This window comes from Aquila chrysaetos, chromosome 3, assembly GCF_900496995.4.
Source record: "Aquila chrysaetos chrysaetos chromosome 3, bAquChr1.4, whole genome shotgun sequence".
NCBI classification, from domain to species: Eukaryota; Metazoa; Chordata; class Aves; order Accipitriformes; family Accipitridae; genus Aquila; species Aquila chrysaetos.
Genome location: NC_044006.1, coordinates 8,624,969 through 8,638,925, shown reverse-complemented (window position 1 = coordinate 8,638,925; position 13,957 = coordinate 8,624,969). Strand labels below are relative to the sequence as shown.

Sequence of the window (13,957 nt, the reverse complement as noted above, 5' to 3'; positions counted from 1 at the left end):
GAGGCACTGGAACAGGTTGCCCAAAGAAGTTGTGGATGCCCCATCCCTGGAAGTTGGATGGGCTAGGAAGGCTAGGTTGGATGGGGCTTTGAGCAACTTGGTCTAGTGGAAGGTGTCCCTGCCCATGGCAGGGGGGCCGGAACTAGATGATCTTTAAGGTCCCTTCCAACCCAAACCATTCTATGACTCTATAATACTCAGGTAGGATAACACAAATACAGCCATTTGCATGAGCTTTAATCATTTCCAATCTGCATTAAACACAGTTTGTCCTTCATGGGTTTGCAAAAATAATTATATGCACATATTACAGTTCCATCTTTATCACCAAATCTCTTGGTAACAGGAATACTGAAGTTCTCTGTGATATTTGTTGTTGTTGAATACAAGCACTGCATCACTCCATTTTACATCATCCCTTCATGGTGCTGTTTCTGACATGGGCTGTGCTCTTCCAGGGGTCCAGAAAAGTTGAGATTTGTAAAGCTACCAAACATCAGCCAACAAAGCAGACCAAATTAATCTTCTATCGATGAGGCCCACCTGTGCAATACTGATCCCAACTGCTTCTAACTAAAAACAAAGGCGGCTACTCCTACTGTTATAACTTAAAATACATGAGGCAGAAGATAGTTTTACACCCTAAAAAAAAAAAAGAAAATCCCTACCAATCTTACTTATTTTCCCCACCCTAAATAACAAAGCTGCAGATCCCATGAAATGATACAACAAATCACATCTTGCCCTGGATTATAGGTTTCATATTCATGTTTTAGATTCCTAGTACCAATTATCTCTCTGTACTCTCAGTAAAAAATAACAAGGATGTTTTAATTATCTCCAAAAGAAATATTCAGACTGTTTTACCTTGTTTGCTTTGCAGACAAATGGAAGTGTCTTACCATAGCTGGGTTTGTTTATCTTACTAACATCGATTCTCTAGCACTATCTTGAAAACTAATGATGATAATGTTGACAATTGATCTCAACTGTTTTTAACACCCACAATTTCTTCTTCTTTCTTTTTAAGGTAGTTTTTTTCTGAGAGTCTGATCTTGTATTTGTATATAAAACCACAAAGCTATGTGTACAATTTCAGCTGGGCATGTATTTAGCATGTGCAATGCCTGCTGCTGCTGCTGAAGGTACTTGCATAAATGCACCCTTTTACCTTAACTCAGCTATTTTCAAACCCTGCTCATGACACGGTATTCTCAGCATACCTCCAGGCTCTGTTAAACAGCTCAAAAAAAAAAAAAAAAAAAAAGTCTCCACACTTCCCTGCAGCTACAAGTGCTTCCTCCTGTGGTACTGTACTTCCATGGGGTCCAAGAGGACTTTCGATGCCTGGCAGAGATCTGGGGAGCACTTCCACAAAACCACTAACAATATCCTGAAGTTATTTGTTGTGGCATTGGTCCAGGATCCCCTCCCTCCTTCTTGCTTTCTGCCATCTCCATCACCCCCTGTTGTACCACCACAACTGCTTTGGAGATGCAGCGTAAGCTGGACCCATGAACCTGCTTGGGTTCCTGCTCCTGGCTGACCCTGATGGGAGGAAAGCACTCGTGACCTGGGTCGACTCACAGCCCCGGTCCACTGTATAGCCCACCCCGAGCTCTGCCAGCATGACTGGCATGGACACGACAGGAAGGGCAAGAACTTTTGGACAGATGAAAAGACAATCCCAGGGACACAGAGCAAGGCTTCAAAGTCAGCTCAAGGTTCCCTGAGATGCTGCTGGTGCCTGCTCCCCTGGAGAGAACAGTCCTGCCCCTACCAAGCTCCTCTTCCTCCTCGCTGTGTCAGCCAGTGTGGGAGGGAACACAGAATTTGGGTCCTGTGGACAGGGTAACCGTGACTATTTCTTTTGGTGGCAGTGCTGGCTTCAAGATTTCCTGAAACAACAGCCTTACCTGAGAGGTAACAGGGCATCTCTGCTGATTATCAAAGCTGCCGAGTCTTGGTTCAGTAGACACAACCAAAACACTCAGATTTTAGCTCTCATATGTCCCACCAGTCCCACCTATGTCTCCTTCCACCTTGCACACTTGTAGCAAAACCCCTCTCCCAACGTTTTGCAGAGTCCTCAGGGCCCTTGGTTTCACAGTCAGAGGGAAATGCGCTCCCTCTTCCTTCCCAGCACCATCCTGGAGGCCCCATTGCATCGCCAAGGAGTTACTTCCACAGTTGGTGGCAGTGCTGGCTAATGGCCTGGCTGGACACCCGTTCCCAACCTGACATTGCCCCTGATGATGTACGCACAAAACTACATGGGGAGCTGCATGGCAGAAACCCACCCCAGAGTACACGACAAATTAAAAATGTGAGTGGGAAGAAGCAGCTGGAAGAAGCTGGAACTGTGGAAGACACATGCACCCCAAGTGCTTGAAGCTTGGGCTCCTTCGTTATTTTGAGCAAGGGACCAAAGATCAATAAACTAAAGGTGTCCCAGGGCCCTACAGCACTTACCACCAAATATGGCTAAGGAAAAGGACGTATCGCTAAACAAACCCAGCAATGAGATGCTATTAGCTCAAAACAGAGAACCAACTTACAGCCTGAGGTAGAAGAGACTGCAAAACTCAGCCAGGAAGAAGAGCACAGCTGAGAGCAATTGTTTTATGTTTCATATCGCGTTAGCAGGAGATTCACAAAGATGTGAGAGCTTACGCGAAGCTACTTACCCGAACGATTATCCCCATGCGCTTGCTCTCGTAAGTGAAAGGGAAAATCTGGAGGATGGTGAAGTTCAGGATGTGGCCACCCGGTGTCCTCAGCTGCACAGAGGACTGGTCTCTGCCGACCAGCGTTAAGCCCACGCTCTCGGTCCACTGTACCAGGGCCACCTGAGAGGAGAAGGGCACGGTGAGGGCAGCCAGCCCATGCCATACCTCCCCTGAGGAGCACCAGAAGGGAAGGGATAGCAGGTGGGGGCTGCAAAGAAGTTCATTAGTCATTAACGGTGCTACAGAATGGATCTGTTCATACATGTGGGTGCTCCGATATGGCTCTTTCAGGTGGGCTTTTCCTGAGGTTAGAAGCTTACTAAGAGTATTTTTGGGGTTTGGGCAGCCCAGCTCCTGTCTGATTCAGCTGCCAGGCTGTCCTAGACTCTCAGCAGGAGGTGGTCAGGTCCCTGCCTTTGACTGCCACATCCTGAAGGACAACCCTTCAGCAACAGCGGGCACAGGTACTCTCCACCCAGGCCTGGGGTGCCCAAACCTCTGCCTGGGCACATCAGGTAAATCTCTTTATAAACACTTATTTTTTGAATGTGCTATTTCCCAGTTTCCTGTTTATGAAATCAAGAATTCAAAACGATGTATTCACCCTGGATTTACAATATCAAAGCCAAAAACACTAATGCAGAGCACATTAAAAATTCATATTAAAAAAACAAACAAACAAAATGACCTCTGTGTTATACTCTATCTGTTTGGTAGTAACAGTTCAACAACTTTCAGCCTCTGTACCGATCAGCAAGACAGCTGAAGGCTGGCTCACAGACACTTCTTAGCAGAAAACCCCTTCTCCTCAAACATTAAAAAAAAAAACCCCAAACAAACCTCAGATTTTTCAAGGCACACACCAGAACTCATTTAATTGAACTTACGTGGCCATCATTTTGGTAGCAGCTTCTAGTATTTAAGGACCTACAACACTGAATTCTTTACAAGCTTTTACTAGATTACAACCAGAGTCATGACAGAAGACTAAAGCCTTTATTTTGCTTCCCTGACAATCCCCTCAGAATCCCCACCTCAGCCGACACATCCATCTAAGATTGAGCCTGCTGAGATACGGGGGTTTAACTCTAGAAGCTGTCTTGGCAGTAACGGATGGAAGCAGCAGCTGACACGAGCCCATATATCACTGGCCTCCAGAAAGGATCAAGGGATACTTTCTCCAAACAGACACGAAATACTGGAAGTATTTTACAGTGACATTTTCAAAGGCATGAGAGTGCTGGGCACATGGTTGCTGCTGACTTGAAGGTTAATTATCCCTTGTGCCTTTCAGGTTCTGCCTTTACTGCCTTAAGTGACCACAAATACCTTAGACAAAAATGGAATTTGTTTTGGGAAATCACATACACAAGATACAGATAAAAATGGAACCTATGAATACTTGCATTGAGTCAAGATTTTACTAGATGAATTGATATAATTGTGTCTAATTGGAGAATCTTTTGTGAACTCAGCTCCCTTTCATCCACAATTAGGCTTAAAAGACAACTTAAAATAAACTTTTCCTTTCATAAAGTAGTCTTAAATCACCAGATTAAAAAAATTAGTTGAGTTGGCTTTGCCTTGAAAGACCTTTAAATCGATTTGAATCAATATTTGGTTTAATATTAGCAAGTTTTTGCGGGCTTATTCACAAAGATTACAACAAATCAAAGGCTCTTTCAAGCTTATCTTTTTCAAAAGTTTCTTCAAGCCATCCTTGGTGCATTAAAGTGTGCAGTTAGATAATCCTCCTAAAAGTCTCCCAGAGCAGAGATGGAGCTTGGGTTTCTAATACTCTGGGGTTAATAAATAATTATCGGGAATTTTTCACAGCACGACGTTAACGTGATGTTCAGTGTGTGCAGCGCTGGTCGTTGATTTGCCCACGTTGGTAAGCTGCAAATGTCTGGAGATACAAATCTCTGCTCCCAGCTCAGCCCATTAAAGCATCTCCTTTGCTACTTTCTTTCAGACACCTCCTCCCTCATTCTCTGCCAGCATCTCTTTTAAATCCTATGTCAAGAAGTATTTAAACCTCCTGAAAGAAAGCCTTGCGCAGAGGAACAAATGGATGAGCAGCACGTCAGAAGTGCTACGTCATGCACATGACATGCTTCAAACTAACTGCATTGCGTTGCGCAATGACAGTCATTTTGGATGGTCCCGAGACCACAAAAAGGTACGTCAATGGAAGGGGAAGAATAATAAAAGAAATCCCCCTTTTCCATGCTGCTCCTGAGCAGGCGTGGGTCCCGTCAGCCTTTAATGGCCCTCCAGGTGAACTGCATTCAACACTGGAGGGAAGTGGGGCTGACCCCTTTGAACGTGCCACTTCCCAGCCTCTACAGTACTTAATGAATAATTACTGAGAGGGAAAGCGATGTAATTTTGAAGTGTTCCTATCAGATATACTAAAAGCATTGGAATTACCGTACCCATTGAACAGGCAACACAATGGGCCCAGCCTCTGGGAAGTGCCCCGGCACTGGTGGACAACACCGATGGCAACAAAAGCGCTGAGGGCTCTTCTGGCAGGGTCTGGGAACGCCGGGACGGGGAGCACGTTCCCAGCTCAGTGCGAGACAGAAGAGGTTTACTCTGCGCCGTGCAAACAGATAACTAGAGGTGCTCTCAGACACAATGAAAAGATGAGAAACTTTCAAGATGCAAAAATATGTTTACCGCTTAAACTGAGGAGATTTAAAAGCAGGCTTCAAATCCCTCAAACACCTTCAAGACAGTCCATGCTCACTGATGAGGGGAAATCAATACAGTCCCTGACCGCACTCCAGGAGTTTGCAGCTGTCCAGGCCAAGTCAGATACATATCTGAGCATTACAAAGCAGAGCAGCTACAGCAGCTCAGCACACTATCCCCCAAACTTTGCTTTTTCCGACAATTAAATTACCTAAGCCACCGCTGAAGTGGATATCGACTAATAAATTTCATTCTAAAGAGACAAATTGATCCTTCTGTGCCATGAGTTGCTCTACAAACATCCCATTTAGGGTTGCCTAGGCAGACAGACAACAGGCAGAAACCAATTGATCCGGTGCACCCTTTCATGTCCTGGCAGCTGCAGCGGGTTGTCAGGGTTAAAGACTGTTTGCCCAGGAATCCCAGGCACTCTTATCTCTGATCAGATTATATCTATTTCATTTCCCCTGTTAGTTACTGTATGGCTACAACTGACAACTGGCTTGCAGAGCCCCAAGGCTGTAACTGATATCTGAATAAAGATACTTCAAGACTTCTAAATGGCAGCGTGCACAGGAAACAAATTTAGGAAATCCTGCTTTCTGTTACAGGAAATGAATCCTATGCCAACTGGTAGAAATTACCCTTGCTGTTAAAGTAAAGAGAATACAAGTTTTTGTACTCATTTCATAAACTGACCTTCCCTGCCATGGCAATATTTTATTGATATAGGATTTCAAAGGCTGGCTTTAACAGGAGTCCAAAGCCATTCCCCTACAGGGAATGTTATTTAACAGCATCGCTCTCTTCTCAAGGACTCGACTTGTGCTGATCCTGCATTTTGTACCATCTAGTATGACATACACAGAGCACGTCTAAACAATATTTGTATATCTAAGACCTACAGACAAGATCTCCTCAGTGTAGCAAAGCATATCTGATTTCTGAACCTGCTGTAATTCTCTACTTAAGACACCACAAGAAAGGAAAAATGAATTCAAACGATAATCTTGGAAGGATTAGTTATCATGCTATATAGTAAAACAAACAAACAATAATCCCTTGGGTATTTGAGACAAATTGCTGCATAAATATTTTAAAGACAGAACAGTATAAAGTGAAAAAGGAAAAGAAAAATCACTGACTTCACTATATACCACAGTATATATGTAAATAAACAGAGGATCTGTGCAAAAAAAAAAAAAAGCCAGTAAATGCTCTAGGAAAAACAAAAAACAAAAAAACCCAAGCAAACCAAAAAAACCCCAACTTAAATGCAGATCACAAAAATTACCATCTGGAAATCATTCAGAACTTGTTTCAATCCAAAGGCAGTTGCTTTCTGTAAGCTGTCTTTACAGGGGAGAGGAACACATTAGAGGAGAAAAGCAGGTAAGCAAAACACCACCCTAGATTATGTGGTGGGAGAGGACACGCATGCACACTGCTCACCAGCTCCAAAGCCAGGGAGGAGTAAGTGCTTGTTGTCACTGTAGGCACATCAATGAAGGGGGGGGGAAAGCAAAGATCCAGCTTTTGTATAGTACAGACAAGAACACATTGTATGAAATGAATGAATTGCCTACTTTGGAAGAAAAACACTATAGGGAATATTTTGAATGTACATGAAATGTGGAAACTAACTCTGTGCCAGACTTTCAGTAATACATGCAACAATCTCAAAATCTTCACATAGCTGGGCTTCTAACGAATAAATTTATTTCTATGCAAACAATTTCACACCTCTAACAATGAAGAAAGCCAGCTTCTCTTCTGATGTCAGAGGTGAAAAGGTTATTATCAGAGGCAAATCTGTTTTATTTGGGGCAATAAATGGCAGAATGCTTTGAATGTAGTCAAATGGGTGATATGCTCTCATACCATCAGTAGGATTCATTTCAAACTTCAGCCTCTTTCAATGGCACAGAGCAAGTGTAATTGTACAAATTAATAGAAAACAAATTGTTTTACCTTGGTTGCTCTAAAGAAGATGTATCCAAGAAGCATAACCAATACATGAAACCATATTTTATTCCTCCTGCCTTCCTCACAGAAGGAAACAACACTCTAATTAGATTTCCCAGATTTTGCAGAGGGTGGCAAAGAGCACTTTAATCGTAAGTCCTGCATTGAACCTGATCTCTCAAGTGTTCAGTAAAAGTGCCCATCAAGTCTCTGGAGTGCTGTAAAGTTTCTCTCTACTGTACCACCCTGTGTAGCCCTGGCTGGACTGGGTGCCTGCAGAGAACTGGCAGGGCACAGCTTTGCTCCAAGACAAACTCTTGCGCACTTCACTCTGCAGAAATTAACTCAGGCTCCGGATCTGTCCCATCCACATGGGAAGGGATGTGTCCTGGGTTAGCAGTGCTACCCAGCGTCATTTACAACTTTTCACTTGGTCTGGAAGTTCAAACACCTTGCAGATCAGGGACAAGCTGACTTGTGGGAGTGCTCTAACCCCCTCCCACAAGTCGTGTGTCCCCCCAATAAGACAAGATTGCCTATAATTTACCAAACGTGGTCAAAGGGACTCATGGCGTTGAACTGCAAAATATACCCTGGACAAAAGTTGCAGAAACATGAGCAAAACTCTGTGATGCAGAGGCTGATAGAACAGACAGATACTAGTCACCATGTAGCTCTGTAGTTTCGGGCAGAGAGGCAGATTTGGCTGAAGTATGTCAGCTGAGAGGGTACTTATGGTCTATTCATGGGTTATCAGTGCAATAAATGCATTAAAATATTATCCCCTTCACTAGACTGGAGTATTTTCACCAAATAATTTTTTTTTTTCAGCAACAAGCAAGGTTGTAGTTTTATTTTTATACACCCAAATGGATACTGACCTCATCAGGACTGGAGGCCTGGTAAACCCTGCAGGAGTCCTCATAGTGTCTCTCGGCTTCAGCCTGGTCTGTCACCCCATTGGACTCGTACACTGGTGTCACATTGTGGCACAGCGCGATTGCCTTCACCGCCTCATGTACTCGGCTGCTCATGGTTTTACGCACCTTCGTGGCTAAGGTAAGGCCCTTCACAGCAGGTGGGTCCTGAGATTGCTTATAAAAAATGAAAGCAGAATAAAGTCTTATTGCAGAAAAAAAAAATTTAAATTAACTTTTTACTTCAAGTGAAGACCATATATGTAGCAGCTGTGCAGACTCTTGTGTTCCCAGGAATGAGACGCACTCTTCATATACCTTAACTCAAACCATCATTGGGAACACACCCCAGCGTAATGCAACTTCTTTACCATTGTTACTGGTGCAGTAAAGTGCCCCAAAAGATTTACCTAAGTTTTTGGAACATTACTCTAAGAAAAAGACCCTGTGTTGCAGATCCACCTAACACTGATTGGTGAAAGACCAAAGTCAGAAGACTTAGTAAAACAACTTTTTGCTGCACAAAAGACCAGTGGCTTTGCAAATTTAGAGTCAATTTGGTTTCATGTGCAAAAGAATTGCCAAAAGCAGAAAACAGATTACTCGTATGGACCTAGAAAATCTTAATTAAATTAATTTAATTTTTAATACTATTTTTAGTATCAGAATGGGAGTCTTCAGATAATTGCACAATTACTAAATTATCCTGGTTGAAGAAGGGACACACAGTGATCTAGTTTCCTGCTCTGTTAACCTTTAGTGTCAAGAGGACAAAAGTTTCACTTCCAGGTCAAAGGCCATAACATGGTAAAAATAAGAGCAAAGAATAAGAACTACAGTTCAAAATGAATCATTGCCAGCAAATGCTTCTCATTATAAGGAATCTCACTTGGTAATTATAAACGGTTTATGAGACATATCCTTTACCAGTGTAATTCCATATGCTATTTTCCACACTTTAGTGATTAGGACATGTAAGATCTTTTAAGTTTAATATTGCTGCTCATCACCACTGTTGCAACAGGCTTTAACCAAATTAAACAACAGTAAACCCTCAGCTGAAGTGCATTTAGATTGACATAAAGCACTAGTCACATACTGGACTAGTCAGTCACCCAAACTTTCTTGACACATATTGAATACTTTGGCAAATAATTAACCAGTAGTGCAGTCTTCTCTGGAGACTGAGTACAAAATGAGGGCAAATAAATCTGAAGTCTGGTTTTTTTGTGGTTTGGGTTTTTGTTTTTTTTTTAAGTACAGTTCAGTCATTTAAGGGTCTCAACACCAAAAGAACCAGATGCTAAGAAGGCTGTGAAAGGAGAAGAGGGAAAGAGAGAGAGATGGCTAGAGGAGTTACAAGTTACCTGAGACACATGCCAGCAAAAAAGATAATTACTCAAAATACCAGGTATTTATCAACTATCATATGCTTACTTAAAAGCACATTGCAGCCTGACAGTCTGCCCAGGGAAGAGCTATGCCACCAAACGGACCACTGAGGCCAAGGAAACCTGCTGTGCATCTTTACTACCATGAACAAAATCCAAAAATAAAAATCCCATTTACAGTACATAGTGCCTTTTTCCAGGCAAGAATGCTGGCTTCATGTTTCACTTTGTGGGAGGTGTAGAAAGTGTACTTCAGTCTAAAATCTCTAGAGCAAAGCAAAAACAATGTGACGTGAAAAATCCAGTTCACTGCATTGGGTGTACAGGTGCAAGGAAAAGCATGGGCACCTTGAAAATTACTTCTGTGGCTTCTGTAGGAATGAAGCAATTCCACAACTATTGAGAAATGAATATGCTTGACATATGACACGGGAGTAGTAACCCATCACTAACGTGTCCAGATTGCATCTCTGGAATCACATTTTACAAAAGAAAAAAATCTAAACGTCAGTAAGTCACAAAAAAGTTATTTCTAGCTGCAGTTCAGAGAAGGGTTATTAACAGAAAGTGAAAAATCATGCTTCCATGATTACATAATTAGTGACAATTCTTAAATCTTTTATAAGTACCACTCAGAGGAGTGGCTGGAACATCAGCCACTGACAGCTGATTGTTTTTTTTCTAAAGGCAGTAATATTCTTAATTAAAACCTTCATCATTTACGAAGGAAGTGCATTTATCTATATGAAGTTTCAATTCATAAGCATCTTGTCCATTGTAACATGCTAAGGAACAGTTTGCTGACCCAGACAAGTCACATGGCTTTACGTGGTTATCATACAAAACTGAAATAAAAGTCTAAGAATAGAGATGAAGACTTTTTAGATGCTGGCTCATCCCATCACACTGAAAGAGGAATGCAAGGGAAAGACTCCCAAAACAGGATTTTCCTGTTCTATACTTCACATGTTGACTTCGCTGCCTTGTTTAGGTGTAGATCTCAAAGCAGTAGTCAGTTATGCACCATGTAAGATAACTGGTGCATCAGTGAAAGAATCCCACTTTTGCTATCTTCTTTTTTAACCATCAGGCCTAAAGCAGTGATGCTGGTATACTGTTCTCTGTTATGGCTTACTGAGTACTGATGGTTCCTCTTCCTTTATTATTGCCCCAGTACACAGCAGCATTTCAAACAGCAACTTAATCCACTAAACATTACCCAGTGCCAATTCTTCAACAAAGCAAATGCTGTGGTTGCTGTAAGTGGTGAATATCTAGATAGAAGTATGCTATTTTACAGTCAGACCTCAGTAACGAGACACAGGCACATACATTCACTTACACTTGCAGATCTGCACATGTGCTGTGGCAGTTAAAGACTGGTGGATGTGAAACAATCTATGAATGTAACAAGCAATCATGGTAATATTTATCTATTAAGCACCCAATGACCTTCAGACTTTTCCAAAAAGTAATAGTTAATAAGCAGATCCCTGCCATGTTAATTCACCATTAGCCTAGTGACCTGGAAAACTGTTTTGTGAACAAAGGAGTTAAGTAATGCAATTTAATTCTACCTGCGTGTATATACTGAATATGTGGCTCTGCACTTCATCCATGGAGTCCAGGCCGTAAGCTACCGTTCCCAGGTGAAGTCGCTTGAAGACCATCTCGTTCTGTGTAAGAGTTCCTGTGACAGAAGCAGCACCAGACATGGAGTGGGAACCAACATGCCTATTCCCCAGCACACGTTCTCGTCCTTGCTGTACCCCACATTCAAGAGAAACTGGGCCAGAAGCTGAATCAGTCACTGTACGAGGCTCTCAGCACAGGCTGAGGCCAGCAAAAAAGACAGTATTAACAAACCTGAGGGCCAATTCTCCTGGGAAGTAGGTGTGCACATCACTGTGCCAGTAAATAAGAATGAGATTCACCCCAAAGTCAATGCCAGCAAGAGCTGAAAGCATAATTCTGGTCCTGTTGGAACCAAAGAACACTGGAAACAACTTCAGTGGGACATTCAATTTACATAAGACCAAGCTTTTCATTACAGCTTCAGTCTTCTGAATTCAAGCTCAACTTTAAAACTGTAAGGACAGCAGCAGACAGACTGATGGTACGTTTCTGCCTGCACATGTAAGCTATCTTCATCTGGCTTTGAAAACTAACTCTAAAGAGTTGCTTTTAATTTTATTTTTACCCTCGGCTTTTGGTTTAATAGCACACTTTAAGCGTTCCTTGAAGTAGCATAATATTCCTGTCCTACCCTACTTACAGTGAATTCAGAACAAAAAAAAAAAAAAAGCAAAATTTTTTTTCAAAAACTGATTAAGTCATATTGTCAAGGTGACAGGAAATGCATATTTCTTCTAGTCCAAAGAAATCTTACATTATACTCTCTGGCTGGCCAAAACGGTAACAAAATCCAAACAACAACATACCATGACTCAAAACTGTTATTTTTTACACAGATACCTGTTTTGTCTGTAAGCAAATAGGATATCCTCCCCAGCTGCTCAGGAATAGTGCTGGACCGAACCACAGTCCCAGGGATTTTGGAATCTCTGCGGATCACCCAGCTATAGACAATTTTCCCCATGTCCAGATTCACACGTAAACTATGCAGGAGGAAAGGGAAAAAGAAAATGTATCACCAGTTAAACTTTGGAAAAAATCACTGTGAACTGCCAAAGTGCAATGAAAGGACATGTCTTCCACGCTGAATTTGAGCTGCCAAAGAGGGTGTTTTGGGAGCAGTATGTTCAAAGTCAGTGGTCAGGTGGCAAATGAGGAGAAGGACTGTGCATTGCTGCAGTGGTACTGTAATTCAAAGACAGATGATAAAATTATGTTGAGAAGAACAGATATAATTTGAGGGGAAGATGGACACAGGGGAAGTAAGGACAGCATGATTGATATGCAGACAGCAGGTTAAAAATGGAACTGAAATGAATCCCAGACCTACACCGAAAGTAACAATCTACTCATTAATATAGTACAATTAAATATTAAAGTTTCAGTCCCCTCTAAAAGGCAATTGGGTCCTATTACACTACATGCTATATAAATAACCCTCCTTTTCCATTTTTTGCTCTGGTCTTATCAAAGTAAGCAGGTAGCCCAAACACTGAGAGAAGGAGCCTTAAATGACTAATCCACAGCCTGAGTTAGAGTCAACGTACGTGTGAATACATTGAACAAATTCAGCAGAAACAACAAAGCACTTCTTATGTTTGAAACAGTAATTTGATTTCTATTTCTAGATTTGCTTAGTTGTCAAATAAGGAATAGATAAGAGTTTACATGCTTTTTCATAGTAGAAACGTGGAGGAGCACACAAAGCAAGCAGTATTTTGCTGGGAAGAATAAGCAATTGCCTTACCTAATGGGAATGATGTTTGAGAACAGAAGGAGAAATCTTATGATCTGAAGATACCAACGGCCTGCAAAGTGCTGAAGAGCCACCATGACAAGCGAGACCACCACGAGAGCCCCAAATAGGATCTTGGTAAGACAGTTCACTTCCAAATCAAAAAGACCAATCTAAAGAAATAAAAGGGAGACATTTCAAGCACACAAATGAAGATGTTAGCTCAATGTAATATTCACAAAGGGAATGAACTGCCGTATCCAAAGAGCCATTCCCCACTAGTCAACTTCTCTTTTAAAACACTACAAACATATTTAAATTTATAAGCAAAACTGTTGCCAGCTTATTAAATAAGACTTCCATCCTTTGGAAGCTAAGCAATGCATGAAGAGGTGTGAGAAGACTCATGCTGCCAAAAGCTGCAGACAATATAAATATCTCTGCACCTTGTCTTAGCTTTGCTATAATAGAAGAACGCAGCAAAATAAGCTTTCCTATTCTAACTGGGACTATCTCATTATAACCATATAAAACAATGGTTTTACCAAACTTAAAAAAGTGAGAAGGCACATGTGTAATACAATCAAAAAAATAAGGAGAAATAGGTTCTGCTGTGGTGACTATCTTAAATAGCAGGCTGGAAGATAGGAATCATTATTCCTATGAGGTTGTCCCTATAGTGTGTACATACAGCATTTGGAGGGATTTTCTTCAAAAAATGATAAATTTCTGCCCCTTTTTATTTATTATAAGACTGTTTCCTCACCATACCTTACTTCTTGGGTTTGAAGTATTCATCACACTGCGCAGTTCCCTTCCAGTGTAGAGGACAACTCCCACAACAGTACCTAAACAAAAGAGAGCATGCATCAGCCGAAATAAAAC

General features: G+C 41.7%; 1 protein-coding gene across 1 annotated transcript in view; it reads right to left on the bottom strand.

Annotated features, from left to right (window-relative positions):
• ATP9A (ATPase phospholipid transporting 9A (putative)) overlaps positions 1-13,957 on the bottom strand; it is a 65,676-nt gene that overhangs the window by 21,683 nt on the left and 30,036 nt on the right. The window contains exons 10-15 of the mRNA XM_030009570.2: positions 13,844-13,920; positions 13,085-13,245; positions 12,178-12,320; positions 11,280-11,392; positions 8,276-8,488; positions 2,688-2,849 (exon numbers count right to left, since the gene is read on the bottom strand). Of these exons, the coding sequence (XP_029865430.1) occupies positions 2,688-2,849; positions 8,276-8,488; positions 11,280-11,392; positions 12,178-12,320; positions 13,085-13,245; positions 13,844-13,920 (869 nt within the window). The remainder of the gene's footprint in view (positions 1-2,687; positions 2,850-8,275; positions 8,489-11,279; positions 11,393-12,177; positions 12,321-13,084; positions 13,246-13,843; positions 13,921-13,957) is intronic.